Below are 15,386 nucleotides of genomic sequence, written 5' to 3' on the forward strand. Positions count from 1 at the left end.
CAATAACCATCACAGAAACACACCAATCAATTTGCCTGCTACAATAATTCTACATGTCAAAAATGTTTCAGATTCATCTTGTATAAATAATATGGTTGTGTATTGATATATGCTCAAAAGATGTGAAAGAATCTCCCTGTTGTCACCAACTAGAAAATGTATCCGTAAAAAGACCCTCTCTGTTACAGGGTAGGCCTACAATATGTGTCACATTAACACCTTTAGATTTTTGTCAAGGCACTGCAAAATCAGTACAAACTGTCTTTCCTCTTCCACTTTCATAGCAAGCTCAGTGGGGTGCATGTGACTCTATAGCCAGGCAATAAGTTGAAAAGGCATAGTTATATTTACATTTTCTGTTCCACCATACGTCTAATGTATTCATAGACCATGAACAGAGCATCAAGTAATGCAAGTAGGTCAGAAGGTTTGAGGAGGAAACAGTACCTAAGTATGTTTTTCACCAATTCCCGTGTCTCCTGTCCGGCACTCAGCTCCAGGTAGTAGTATTTTACAAATGTATTGGTGGCATGCTTTCGTACGAAAGCCACCTTTACTGCCTTTCTGCTAATGGAGTATCCCTAAAGCATTCCCATCAATTGTTTGTCTGCAAAGACTTAGACATGGCCTTGCCTTTAATGGAATGTGAGAAAGGTGCAAACTATTTGTGTGCCAGATTGCTGCCTTCTATCCCGGGTGGTATTTTTAGCCAGTAGAACACAGACTTTGTGCAGGTATCATTCATCTTCAAAATCAATCTTGTAGTTACACGGTCTGGTTCAAATTGGATTCCAGCACATGCCTTGAGTAGCAAGAAAGGGTGCATTTAATAAAACAACCTTATTTTGATGGAAAATTGTAAAGTTTATCCACTGACCGTTTATTCACTGACAATCTTGAAGCTCAGTTATTGATGTAATCATCTTGAGAAAAGCTATTTTCAATTATCACGTTTACGATGGGTTCAAATGGAGATGCCAACAATTATAAGGAGCACCAACTCGAGCTCCCAACAAGTGTTGCATTATGGGTGGGATTTGTGTATTTTCGGGCATCAAATCCATATTAGTTCTACTATGTGCCTTTCCATAAGGAGTCAGAGAGGCTGAGTATACTCTGATGACATGCAACCTGGGTTACTTTGAGTGATAGATGCAGTAGGTGTGCAACAATGTGCAAGATTATGAAATAGGTGTGTGAGTAACAAGGTGCTCCCTCGACACTAGTTAACAAGTGTCTTTATCTTGCAGGAGTGGTGCTAGTAAAGAAATAATTTTCTTTGCTACCTGTCACTTGGCCTTTTTTTATCTGAACTGCAAAAATATGCTAACAAATGTTAAATCTCAGCCTTCTGATGAGCTCTGACCAATTTAAATGCTACAGACTTGCTCCTTGGAGGTAGAGCTCACACTTACTGGGGTCATCAATCGGCCCCTCCCCTCATATACTTTATCTAAGGATTGGCAAAGAGGTATAGTCAGGTCATTGCTGAAAGAGAGCGACTTAGATAGTGCAAATGCTGAAAGTTTTCACCTATCACACATCTACGGGCCCAGGGCAAAATGATGACTGAATAAGACGTTGCCAAACAATTGTCTCATCACCTGGAAGACTCCAGCTTTCTGGCTAATGGTCAACTGGATTTTTACTTTGCAAAGGGGCAGAGTCAGCACTTGCATTTTTCTTTGTTGGGTTAAGATCTCTGGTGTATTGGGGTAACATTTTGCTTGGGCGACATCCTTTTGCTTGATTTAGCTGCAGTGCTTGACACAGACAATGTGAAATCTCTTGCTATCTACTCGAAACTTCATTTACCCATGCTTCCTCATATCAAAGTTCTCACGTCATCTTGCTTCTTTCAACTTCAAGTAACAAGAAAGGTGCTTCCATTTCTCCCAAAGCAGTTATATGTACAGGCCATTTTGACTTGCAGCATTTCCAGGACCGAATATTCTTTTTCTTGGTCTTCCAAATTCCTCTTTGAACTAGCTGCAGATAATCCAAAATTCTGCAGTGCATCTAGCATTTGGTTTAAAGAGATGTGGCCATATCACTCAGATGCAAAGAGTTAAATTGGCTAGTGAAGAAACAAAGAATTGTGCTCAAGGCCTTCTGCACAGGATGTTCTATCAAGCTAATTCTTCAATAATTACTCGTGTGCAACTTTATAGCTTATAGCCAGTTGTCTAGGTGTGATTACAAGTGTCTTCAATGAGTCCTGGAGTGAGCACAATTATCACTAGACATTTGGTGGAAATATCTGAATTTGTGGTTTGTAAAGCACAGTTCATTCTGGCACTTTAGAAGTATGAGGATGTGAAATTTAGATTATTCAGGGCCATCCTAGTCCTAGAACGCCTCTCCTATATTGGGGTCTTATATATTAAAAAGGACACCATCTTTAACTTTCATTCTGCATCCCATTTTTTTGTGTTCATAGATCTACCATGGGCCAAAATAAGCAGTCCTACCATGGGCCAAAATAAGCAGTCCTTCATTGGTACTGAGAGGTAGGTGGAGTATGGCATTTATTTCTTTTAATAGTCTTGTGTTATTTTCCAGTAAGCAGAAGCTTTCTGAAGGCAAGGGACAAGTATGAGGTGACTCTTTTTTATCTTGGAATGGATGAATTTGCAGGGTTTTGAAAGTGGATGTAGTACAAGTATTGAAATGTTTTTAACACTGTGGAGCTTTTGTGCCACTGATGATGGAACGGTTATGCAGGCTGTGGTCCTATGAGCTTCAGAAGTCCACCATACCCTCTTCTGGCCTATCTCCTTCCTCTGCTAGGACGTTGTGACCCCAGGACCGTAGTAGGCTATGTAATGGTTCATGTGGAGATGTCTACCAATATCCTTGGTACTGAGGTTTAGCAGCACAGTAAGTTCTCTGTAGCAACTGGGGGAGTGGTGGAAATGTGACATGCCTAAAAAATGTAGTTACAGCTGTGGCCGACTAAGATTCAAGGTGGACATAAAAAAGGGGCAGCAATTTCTGCACACAGTGTTTTTTTATCGAGATGGCTTAGTGAATATAGTACAGTTGTTACAGAGTCACCTTTTACACTGTACCTGTGTGAGCCCTGTAGAGCACAAAGACTTCTGTATTTCACCAGCAAACAACAGAGTAATTTTAAGTCAGTTTTGATGTTGTACTGCTAGAGAAAAGCCTGGAACCCTCTGGAAAATGTGTCCACCAGTCTTTGTAGCTTGTTGGTGAGCACTGTTGGAAGCCTGGGAAAACTGTATCACAGAAGTCCAGCTAAAATATCACAGAGCCTTTGGTCAGTTCCATGATGCTAAGCTTAGAGGAGCTTGGAAATGTTTTGAAACAGAACTGCTTTAGCTGGACTGTCTTGACCTCTGCACGGAGTAGGGGAGCAAATGATAAGTCATTCACAAACAGGACACTAAGGATTTCTTATCCAAGTCATTAGTGTTGACCCTAGACTGGTAAGAAAGTTAAAAGGTCATATCTCAGGGGTGCCCCAGTGAGACAAAGGAGGTATCAGGACTTACCAGCGAGGTTTAGTTTGGTTGTGCCCACTGATAGTCCTTCTTTGTCGCTGAAGGGGATCAAGGAAAGTTGCTTGGTCATGGTTCATCTCTAGCAATAACTAGTGTGGCATGCAAAGTTGGAAGATGGGAACTGCACAGCAGACTTGTATTGTCAATGATGGTAGTGCTTGTTGTGGAGACTGGGGTGGTGGTAGGTCGTGGTAAGGAGGGTGGGGGTAGTCAAATTAAAGCCTGTTGCGTCACTGGAGTTCTCAGTATCCTACATGAGCCAAGGAAGCTGTGGAAGCTCAGGCTTCTACAGAGTTATGCCCATTCAAGATGTGGATTAGTATGAACTCATTCAGAGTGAAGTTAAACATTTGGAAGGCAGATTGATTACCATCACGACAACCGATGACTCAAGAAAGGAGCTTCATATGATCTAATCAAATTGCAGAGATTTTATTCATAGCTCCTATCTCTGGGTGAAGAAATAGATGGAATGTCATAGGTTCAAAAAAAGAAGTCTTACCCATTGTCTCCACCAAAAACATAAATGGCATCTTTGTAAGCAACAACAGTGTGTTTACTGCGTCTGTGGAGAGAACAAAAACAAGTTTTAAAACTCCCTATTCTTGATTGTTACACAGAAGATTTCTATAGCTCTTCATAAAAGTACTAAAGACACCCAACTCAAGACGCTCTGGTGAATTATTTGCAATACAAAGACAAGTACACAAGTTACTTTATATCAAGAATACAAAGCAACATAATCATCTATTATGGGCAGACCTCTCCATGACCCGGTCACCTCAAGTATAAGGAGGTGACAGAATCTAATACTCAGTAATTTGTTTAATTTTACTGGGCATATAAAAGATTTATACTGTATAATACGGGACTGGTACTTTAAGTATTCAATAACATAAAAAGCACTCTTAGTTGATAAACTTTTGATAGCAACTCCATTCATTCTTTTATACACCATAATTAACACATTAAGATTAAGAAAATTGGCAACTAAAGTTCAAACATCTATCTTCTTGAGACTAAAATCATAACCTTCTAAAATGCCTGTAAATGTGAAAACCCAGAGTATCCACTTGGCCTCATGATTAATAAATTAACATGTAAAAGTTAAAAAAATAAGGCGGTGGCCAAACTAGACTTCAACCCAAATTCCAGCCATGTTTATCACTCATGATATATAATTGTGCAGCCAAAGAATCTTTCCGATATCCGGACATTTTAAAATATCAACAGGAAGTCAAAGTTGTAAACCAATCAGGGCACAATATTTCAATATTGTGTTTTTTTTGAGTGACATACTTGGGTTAATGATTTCATAAATTGGCTGCTGAATTCATAATTGAAAGAACAGGGAGCATTTACAGTAACTCGAGTTGAGTTTTTCTTTGCCTCAACAGGGGCCCTTCATTTAAGCCTACTGCTGCATGGTATCCCCAAATTTCTATAGCCCTTTACTTGTGTGACAGCCTTTCAAACAATAAACCAATGGACCCAAAATTTACTCTGAATTATTCAGAGGACCGGAGGCACCATGCTGGCAGGTATGACACATGCATTGGGGAAGAAAAAGGGAAAAAACATGTGATTCTTCTATTGTGAGACGAGAATAAAGGCAAACGACGAGGGGGGGGGGGTTGCAGCATATCTCACACAGTCATGCTGCAGCTCCTTCCAATTTTACAAAGGATCCCTCAATGACTGAATGCAGCATTTATGTTCAGTTGAGTAGTAGCATGCTTTCTGCTTCCTCCCCAACCGAACAGTGAAATATGTCTCACAAAAGATCATTAATCTTATTTTAAGTATCTGAATAAATTCTACGAAATGGAAAGAAAAGCATTATGCATATAATTGTTGTTAGTTCTCATAGGAGCAAAGATAACAAGATAGGATTGACCTGCTGAGATGCATCCGGGGAAACCCGCGGACATACAGTGTTAGCTACCAAAGTAACACGAGTTACAGCACATATCACAATTAACCAGGAGACTTGTAATAAAGGACTAGGTGTAACAATGTGTAACATGGGGACGGTACTGGCATTTTGGGGGATGTTTACAACTCCTCATGACTTCTCCAAATGTAATGGCGTTGAAAGCAAGGCTTTGGGTGGACTATACATAACATAAAATTAGAGGTGAGGGGATGTGTTTCACTTCGGGGTTCCAAGTGACATTATAGACAACTCCAATTTATTGTTGTTGATATGATGCCATTCAGACACCCTCGATGAACTAATCCCCATTTTTATTCACTGTTACTTATCTATATTCTCATATGACTAGTCACTGTAGTACCTTTTTTTTTAAAGAATATATAGAAGTAGAGATGGAAAGCTCTGAACAAGGTTTTTTTTTTTACTGAGGGATTCTGAGTGACATCAAATGCACAACGAGGCCGAAGTTCAAGTTGCTATTATGTCGCTCTGAACCGCAAAAAGGAAAACTTTGCTGCTATTAAAAGTTTAGCCACCTATAATTTTGTATTATATATGGCTCCCCAAAATTATCTACTCCTGCCTCGAACAAGTACTCCAGGGCAGAAAGGGAGGTGGGAACTTCATTTAACAGGTAAAAAAAGTATTATTATTATTTATTTTTTTAAAGAATACCTGCCCTCCTGCCACCACAACACCCCACCCATCTTAACATATTTTTTTTTAAACTGGCCTCCTGCCGCCCACCCACACACCGTCTGCATGTACCCCCTCCCACCCACTCCCCCCCCCCAACTCCCTCTCTTCAAACAAAATGTACCAACGAAATACCTGACCAACTGCCACCAACTCTGGTCCTCCTGGGCAACCCCCACGCCTAAAGTGAAGAGCAAACTGATCTCCAGCCACCCACCTCCACTCCCTTTCAGCCAAAAGCCATGCTCTCCAATCTCATACTGAGAGTTAAGAGCAAGAACCACGTTATCTGCAGCTCTGTGAAAGTTGCTAGCTTTTTAAAGACTCTTTTTGTTAAACTTGCTAATCACACATCAATAAGACTGACAGTCGGTAGCAGAGTATTCAACACCTTTTAAACAGTCGTACTCACTCAAAGTCCAGTACCTGGAATGTTCGCCATGGGCTCCATATTTTTTCCCATTTTTTGATGCATCCCCTACTCTGGTACATTACTTCCTCCGTCCTCTGACACCAGTCCAGGCCCCTTTTCCAATCAGTCACTGACGGTATGAGCCTAGATGCCCATTTCCGCTCAATATTCCGTTTTGTTACCCCGCTGCTAATGTCAACAAGATTCTAGCATGTCTGGGCCAATCTTACTCCCCTTGTATCAGCATCAGCAACGCCTTTGACTCCAGTGGGACCTCTACAGAGAGAACCTGTGACATAATGTCAGTTACTGCCTCCCAGCATCTATGGGTCCGTGGACATTCCCAGAGGATGTGTAAAAAGGAGCCCTCCTGACCACACTCCCTCAGGCAGAGGGGATCCCCCGCCTTTCCTATTTTGTGTATAAAACTGCAAGAAAAATATACTCTGTGAAGGATCTTAAATTGGACTAATCTAAATCTCACCCGTATTACTATTTCTCTGGAACCTTGGAGGACCTCAGTCCATTCCTCATCTGTAATGTCGCCTAGATCATCTGTCCACTTCGCCCACAGGTTTTAGGAATTATTTAGCAACTTTTTAGAGATCAGTGAGACTCCCTGTTTCGGTATAGGGTCTACTAGTACATGGTCTACCTGGGCGGGGGAGGAGTCGGATCATGGTCTCTTCTTGGATATGCACTCTAAGCGCATGACCCAGTCTATAGTACTGAAGTGTCTGAAATGTTGCTTAGTCGAATTCTTGTTTTAGGGATTTGAAGGTTATGAAAGCTCCATTTCTCCATACATCCCATAAGGGCTCAACATCTATTTGTGCCCATTTAGAGAAACCAGTCAAGTTTGAAATTTCTGGCAACCTTTCATTTTGACAGGAGAAGGGGGGTTATGGCTGTCAATAGGAAATTGCAATCCCCAGCACATGTTTATCTTTTTCAAAGAAATGACAGCAGTAGCAGACGTAAATCCACTTAATCACAAAACAAACATAGTATTGAGCTTCTTCATTTCTTTTATTCTTTTTCTTTTTTATTGGTACAAGTTCTTAGCCAATCAACACGTGTTTCGTCACCATAGTGGGAATATAAACCTGCAACTTTTTCAAGGCTGTAAAGACACTTGTCCTAATCTATTTCAAATGTGGTGATATTTCCAACCCACAAGGTACGTCGCCGAAGATATTCGTATATTACGCTATTAACTTCCAATATTCGTCCACTGTCACAACCAATATCTCAGTCTGTCGCCGTGTATGCTGTTGAAAAGTTCACAACTCCATTCCGGTTCCAGTGCCTAGAGTATGGCTGTAAATAGGTCCCGACTTCCTACATGTGTCTTGGCCTCTAACCAGATCTGGGCCACAGTAGCCATGTGTGTTGGGAGAGTTCTCTTCTTTTTCCTGTTGTATAGTATAGTTTTGTAGTTATTACCTGGCATTGCTTCCCTATCAACCCTGTAGGCAGGTTCATCCCATTCATTAATCACCAGCAACTGTGAGGCCCAATAATACAGGTTAATATTTAGAACCGCTAGGTCTCCGTCAAAGACTCCCCTTTGCAATTTCCTTAAAGCAATCCGTGGGGCACCCCCGTTCGATAACAGTGTACAAATCTCCCGATCTATTTGGCTAAAGAAGGTGGGGGGCCGTGTAGGGCATATTTTGCATCACATACAGGAGTCTGGGAAGGGACATCATTTTGTATACCGCCGCTCTGCCCATTAAGGTAAGAGGCAGAGTCCGCCAGTGCGCTACGTCCGACCTAAGGCGTTCTACTTGAGGAGTGAAATTTTGTTTGAAAAACAACGGTGGGTCTCTAGTCATAAAGATGCCTAGGTATTTAAAGCTCATCGTTTCGATTGGAGCTACACATTGTGCTGGCAATTTTGGGGGAGGGTCCGACAACAGGAAAACCACTGATTTGGTCAAATTGATTTCATAGTCAGAGTAACTACTAAACAACTCGAAAATGTGTAGAATACGAGCTATGGAATAGGATGGCCGTGATATGTATAGTATGAGGTCGTCAGCGTATAGCGAAATAAGCTCTTCCTAATCATCGCGTACGGAGATACCCCATATCATCGGATCGGCCCTGACCTAAGCTGCCAGTGGCTCTAGCGCAAGTGCAAGATTAGAGGGGACAGTGGGCACCCCTGCCGGGTGCTTCGTCCAAGCTGGAAGTGCGCCGATTGTGCGCTCCATTTACCCTTGCCAATGGATACTTATACAGGAGTTTTACCCAAGTGCAAAACTTCGGCCCAAAGCCCATTCTAGTCAGGACCGCGATTAAGTATGGCCATTTGATGCTGTCAAACGCCATGGAGGCATCTAAAGCCATCAGTGCTGTTTGTTCCCTCAGTGGTGGGGCAGTTGCATGTAGGACCCCATATAGACTCCTCAAGTTGTAGCGAGTACTCCTATCTGGCATAAACCCTGATTGGTCTATATGAATAAATAGGGGCAAGCCCTGAGTAAGCCTTGCCGCTAGTACTTTTGCTAGGACATTTGCCTCAACATTAAGCAGGGAAATAGGCCTATACGGATTGCATTCTTCCGGAGGTGTGCCTTCCTTATAGATTACTACAATGGTGGCTATGCGTTGGTCATATAGTAGTCGCCCTGACTCTCTTGCTGTCTCGAACATTTCTAACATCGGCTGAGTCACTGTCTCGGTCATGCTTTTGAAGAGTTTCACCGGCAGACCATTCGGTCCCACCGCTTTCCCTGACTGCAAAGTATGAAGAGCTTTGGGTATCTCTTCTGCTGTTAAGTCTACCTCCAGAGCCTCCACCGTCTCAGCAGGAAGCGTGCAGCAGGTGAAGTCTTTTAAGAAATCGTCACAGTCTGTTCTGGTGCTGGTCTGAGTATATAGGGTAGCGTAATAAGAAGCGAACGTAGCAGCTATGTTAGCATTTGTAGTCTGCAGGGTTCCTGATAAGTCTTTGACCCCTACCACCCATGACCTATCTCTATCCTGCCTTTCCAGCCGGGCGAGGAGTTTGGATGCCGTATCTCCCACATCATAGATGTAGCGTTGGGTGACAAGGGCGTGGGATCTTGCTGCTAGGGACCTCAATTCCTGTTGGCGCAGTTCTAGCCTATGTATTGTTTCGGAACCTCCACCCCTCACTACTTCGGTCTCTAGGGCCAAAATGTCCCTTTGAATACTTTGCCCTTTCTGTGCGGCCTCTCTTTTCCTCCCTATTAAAGCCTGGGCCTGACCCCTTATTTAAAGCTTCCCACAATATGACTGGGATGATACCGTGCCTTGATTCTCCTCAAAATACTGCGTTGCAGATGTATATAATTTTCCTCTAAATTCCTCATCTCGAAGATGCCAGGGATCTATTCTGGGGAAAGCAAAAAGGTCCACCATTTCCATGGCTGACACAAAGGTCCACAGGGCCCCTTCGTCTGGACGGTGTTGTGCTGCCCCCAATTGATCTTGTGTTGGGAGCATCACCACATTCGTATCTCCCCCCATTAGCAGTGTGCCTGTCGGGAATTTCAGCAGAAGAGAGCCTATCCTTGGAAGGATCTCCACATGTAACCTGGGTGGGACGTACATGGAGCAGAGATTCAGAGTGGTTCCCTCCCAAGTGCCCGACGTGGCCGCATAGCAGCCCTGTGTGTCACTGTATATCTTGGAGACTATGTACGGTATTGAGGCTTTGACCAGGATTCCTACCCCAGTGCATCCGTGGTGTAACCTGCGTGTTAGGAGTTTGTAGCAAAAGCGGTCCAAAGCTTTATAGTAATTGCCCTTCAGGTGTGTCTCTTGAATCAAAGTCAGAGGAATGACGTTTGATATGTTGCAAGACCAAGGTTTGCTTGATATTAGTCCCAAAACCATTCACATTCCATGACCAGATACGAATTTGGTTAGGTGTACCTATCTGTTGCATGACTTTCCAGTTTCTGGACATCGCATGGACACCACATTAGTAACGATCTTTCAGCAGTTGTTCTTCTTAACCTCTGTTTTGGATGAGCATAACTTGGTAATCGCACAACATGTGTTAACTTCCCCCCCCACCCCCCGCCTCCTTGAGTAGTGAGCTGTCTAACTCCCACCTCCCCAACTTGCAGAGTGCCTGTCGCCCAAACTTGTAAATAAAACTGTAAAGGAGTGTGTGTTACCTTTGCTGCCATCACATGCTAATGAAAAGTCATGCAATCATTGTACACACCTTTCCATCAATTCCTCGTTGCTGCACTTACTTCTACAAGAGCTGATAGCTCCTGTATATCTCTAGACAATTTGGCATGATTACGAGTATCTTTCAGTCATGGCCCTACAGGCACACATCATCCCCCAATCATTAAACCTCTACCTCATCCCGGACCAACCCCCGGCTTAGAGACTGTAGCTAACATAGTTACTGTCAGGCTGGACCATCCCCACGAACCACTGAGGTGGATTAGTCCTCCATACTCCTGCAATGGCGTCCTTCTTTTTGTGTCGCTTACGGTCCACTTTACTCCAGCCCTCCAGCCAGTCCCATGCATCTCCTGGAGACATGAAGAGATGAGATTGTCCTTCCATGGTTACCCTTAACTTTGCTGCGTACATCATCATATATTTAATATTTTTCTCGCGGAGGGCCTTCTTTGCAGAGTCAAATGTTCGACATTGGCGTTGCACTTGGAGAGTGAAGTCAGGAAAAAATCTGACCGTCGCAATTTTATATTGTATATCACCATGCGCTCTAGCTGCCTGTAAAATAGTGTTGCAGTCTCTGTAGTTGAGAATTCGAGCTACGATTGTTCTCGGGGGCCCCAGGGTGCAGTGCAGGTCCTAATGTTCGGTGCGCTCTCTCCAAGGAGAAGAAACTAGATAATCTTTTGTGGCGCAGCGTGTTTAGCAAGAGGTCCTCCATGAAAAGATCGATTGCCCCTCAGCCCCTTCTGCAACTCCCACCACTAGGATATTATTCCTATGTGCCCTACCTTCTTGATCTTCAAGCCTCGCCAGTACTTGTCCTTGTTGCTTGGTGAGTTTAGTGACTTGGTCCTCTAACCTTTTTGTTTTGGATTGTGGACTGCTCATATTTATTATTTCGGTCATGGCCACTTTTTCTGCCAATGCCCGGAAATCCTCACGCAGAAGGTTTATTTCTTCAGTGACAGCATCTAGTTTGAATTCAAGGGTGCTTTTTAAGTCTCTGATAGCTTTCATTATATCTTTAAGGTTGGGGTCCTGCGCTGAAGGCATTCCTCCTGCGGGCCCAGTTGTCCGGCAGTGTTTCCAGCCTCTTCCGAGGACCCCAGGGAGACGGTATATTTGCCTATTTGGTTGGATTGTCCAGGGTGTGAATATTTGGTATGCACCATAATTAATGAGAATTAGGGATCACGTGCAGGATGTGGCGTGTGTGACCCCTCGAGCTTTGGGTCTCCACCATGGCTAGAGATAATCTGTAGAAGTGTTTATTGGTGCCTCTTGGATCTCCGCGCTTCACACGCCTCCTGTTCGATTGTGGTTCAGTTCCAGGGTTCACACAATGTGAGGTAGGGCTCCTTACCTCCAAAGAATTGTCACTCCATGGGGGCCCATTAGGTATCATGGTCCTCCGTTCCTTCAATCAGGTCATGATCAGTGTGCCTACGGTGACCCTGGGTTCAGGCACATGGCACACAGTTCCCTGGGCCCCTGTCGGAGCTAGAGATCATATGTCTCATGGGCCATGAAGTGTTCGTCCCTAATCTCGGAGCCACGTTGTCCCTTCACGTTGGGCTAAGGTGTTGGAGGCCTCCGAATTAAGCAGGTCACTATTTATTAAAGTTTTCCCTCAGGTCGGGGCCAGACGCGGACTGTATGTTGTCTTGCCTTTAGACGGGCGGAGGCCCAGCCACACGATAGGGCACAAAGGGCCCACCCGCCGTGTGCAACACGCTCTTCTGCGGCAGTAGTTAATATTCCACACATATGAATGGCTCCGAGTTCCCTCGCTTCCCTCGGCCCTAGGCCGATCGCGCTGATCTGCGGAAATTTGTACCATGGTGCGGCGCTCCACGGGGGTGCCTGCTGATTTTTCTGGGTCCTCAACCGCGTGGTTGGCCGTCTCATCTCGTTGGTCTCTGTGTCAGCCTGTGTTGGGGGCTAGGTGTTCCGCCCGCTCTGCACTCGCTCAATTGGCTCAGGCCCACTCCGCTTCTCGGGCCCTCGCGTTTGAGGTCCGCTACTTCTTCTCAGGGGCTTGAGTCGCCGGGACCCGCCAGCAGCATGACACAGTAGTCCGGCATCCAGCACCCGCCAAGCTGCCCACCGGCCTAAGCCCCACGAAAGTCACTGTTCAGGGCAATGCGTATTACCACAAGGTTGCGGAGCCGGAGACAGGCGCCGCTATGTTGCACTCCACCCAGCTCGCTTCGTCTGCTCCGGTCGCCTCCGCAGTCTCCTTTGAGGGCGACGTGTCTGATTTAATGGCCCAGGATGCTCCCCCTTACCATCTGAAGACAGGGGAGTGCAGATGAGGACGAATTTTGCAGGATTTTGGGGGTTAACGCTCGGCGGTTAGATGAGCCGACTCAGAGTGCGGCCATTCCTCTTGGCTTCAGGCCACTCCCCAGGCAGAAGCATTCTTGAACAAACACTGTAAGTAAAGACTACAAAAGCCGAGACACTGCTGCGAAGGAGGAGCACAACAGACTTAAGGACAATGACAAGCCAGCTCGGCTTGGTGAGACACTTGTGATCCTGAAATGCAGAAGTGAGCATGTTGGGAGAGAGGATAAGAACTCAGTAATTAGCCACCGTTGAGTGGAATGCCACCATCCTGCTGTGGCAGCAGGTACATCTGGGGTCAGATCAAGTAGATGCTTGCTTTGCAAATATACCAGTTCATAATGATGTAAGGAAAAAATCAAGTAGGTTGAGCGTTCGCCTCAGTCGGTGAACAGACTGTTATTACCATCAAATACACACTGTGTAACCCACATACTTAACAGGTTGCCCAAGGGCAAAGTTGCAATTCGAGGGAGAGGGGACTTCTGAGATTGGGGATCGTTCAAGTTTGGTTCATGGCTGCCATGTTTGTGTTCAGCGTGGGAGGGGTGTATTTATCTTACTGTTAACCCAAGTAGTTAAACACCAGCCAGAACATGCTTTACCACTATGGTATAAACTAGATCTATAATTTGAGAACCACACTGGAGAGACAAACGGAGGCATCCTAAAGTTAAAATGATGTCATGGAACTTACTGGAGCTTAATAATCATCAGAGGGTACGAAAAATCGTAGCATAGGACAGTAGACAAAATACTGATTTTTACTACTACAGGAGTCCCATTTACAGGATGCAAGGCAGGTCACTGTGGCCACAAGCTGGTGGCCCCATAGGTACTTTGCAAGTTACTCTAACTATGCTTGTGGAGTAGCCACGCTGGTCAAAAAAGGTACCAACTATAGACACATTCAATCAGTGGTTGACCCGGATGACAGATATGAGATAATACATGGTATACTGCAGGTACACACTTTGTATGTATGTATGTGAGTTCTTATATAGCGCTCGACTTACCCTTGGGCATCTCAGCCCTTGCATTGGGAACCCGTCCTGGCTTTTTCCCTGTGAGATAACCCGTACTGGGCATCCCCAAGGTGAAAGCCAGGCATCCCGCCGCGGGGGGGGGGCCGTAGTGGAGATTAAGCAAGCTATTGCCCAGAGTTGCAGAGTGTGAACCCATGTTTCAAGTAGGCACCGAAGTGAGAATTATCGAGTCTGTGGACACTTGGGCTCAGACCCTTTACAATTGTGAACATATACTGTCCAACTCACGACGATCTGGAATTTTTTCCAGGTGGTCATGAGACAATGCACAGCACTGCAATGCAGGCCTGAACGATTATACGGGGGGGTGACCACAATGTTACACAACATAGCACATGGGACAGTACCTACAATAGAGACAGATATCCCCCCCAATGCAAGTGCCGCATTGCTAGATATAATGCAACACAATGGTTTAGTAGACTTTTGGAGAGTCAAAAATGCGCAGATACGGCCCTATACAAATAACATCACAGTACATGGCAGAATAGATATCTGGCTAACTACTAAAGACGTGGTGAAACTGGATGGAAGGAGTAGAGCTCCTTCCCCGTAAATACTCAGACTACGACCGCATACAACTAACACAGTGTATTCCAATTGGCACCAGCATGCAAGGTTATGGCGATTTCACCAACTATGCTGTTGGATGCTGTGTTTAGAGAACAGATACAAGCTATACAGTCAAATTCTGCAATAAATGTTAATTCAGTAAAGAAAGCTGGGACTATATGGGAAGTGTTCAAATGTGTGATGGGGGGGGGGGGGGGGGGGGGAACGCATTTCCACAGGTAACTGCATATTGAAGTCAAGAAAGGGCAGACAAAATGGGCTGGAATGTGAACTCCAGACCCTTGAACGCAAATATGAACGGGACCACAGCACAGACACAAAGGCACTACTGCACTCTACACTACTAGAATACTGCAAAGAAGGGACAGGAAAGTGTATTATTTAGATAAACATGCTGTTGCCAGATGATATGACTAGGCCTGGGCTAAAATTCCGTTCCGCTCGCGGAAATTGCGATAATTTGGCATTTTCGCGTTCCGCGGAGAGCGCGAAAATGTCAAAATTTCCGCAATCCGCATTTTACCGTAAATTTTTTGCTTGCTTGCACTGTAAAATAATACCTTCTCGCGTGCGCGCGATCGCCTTACCTGAATCCACGCGTTCGCCGACAAGTTTTCCCGATCCGGTCGCGTTCTCCACGAGATGTTGGATTGTTGGTAGCCATTTGCGCT

At 44.6% G+C, this 15,386-nt stretch overlaps 1 protein-coding gene across 2 annotated transcripts in view; it reads right to left on the minus strand.

Moving 5' to 3' along the window:
* The window catches only part of LZTR1 (leucine zipper like post translational regulator 1), a 238,383-nt gene that overhangs the window by 200,516 nt on the left and 22,481 nt on the right, over positions 1–15,386 (minus strand). For both annotated transcript variants that reach the window (XM_085633897.1, XM_085633896.1), the window contains one exon: positions 4,030–4,092. In XM_085633897.1, the coding sequence (XP_085490023.1) occupies positions 4,030–4,092 (63 nt within the window). The remainder of the gene's footprint in view (positions 1–4,029; positions 4,093–15,386) is intronic.

This window comes from Triturus cristatus, chromosome 11 (assembly GCF_964204655.1).
Source record: "Triturus cristatus chromosome 11, aTriCri1.1, whole genome shotgun sequence".
NCBI lineage: Eukaryota > Metazoa > Chordata > Amphibia > Caudata > Salamandridae > Triturus > Triturus cristatus.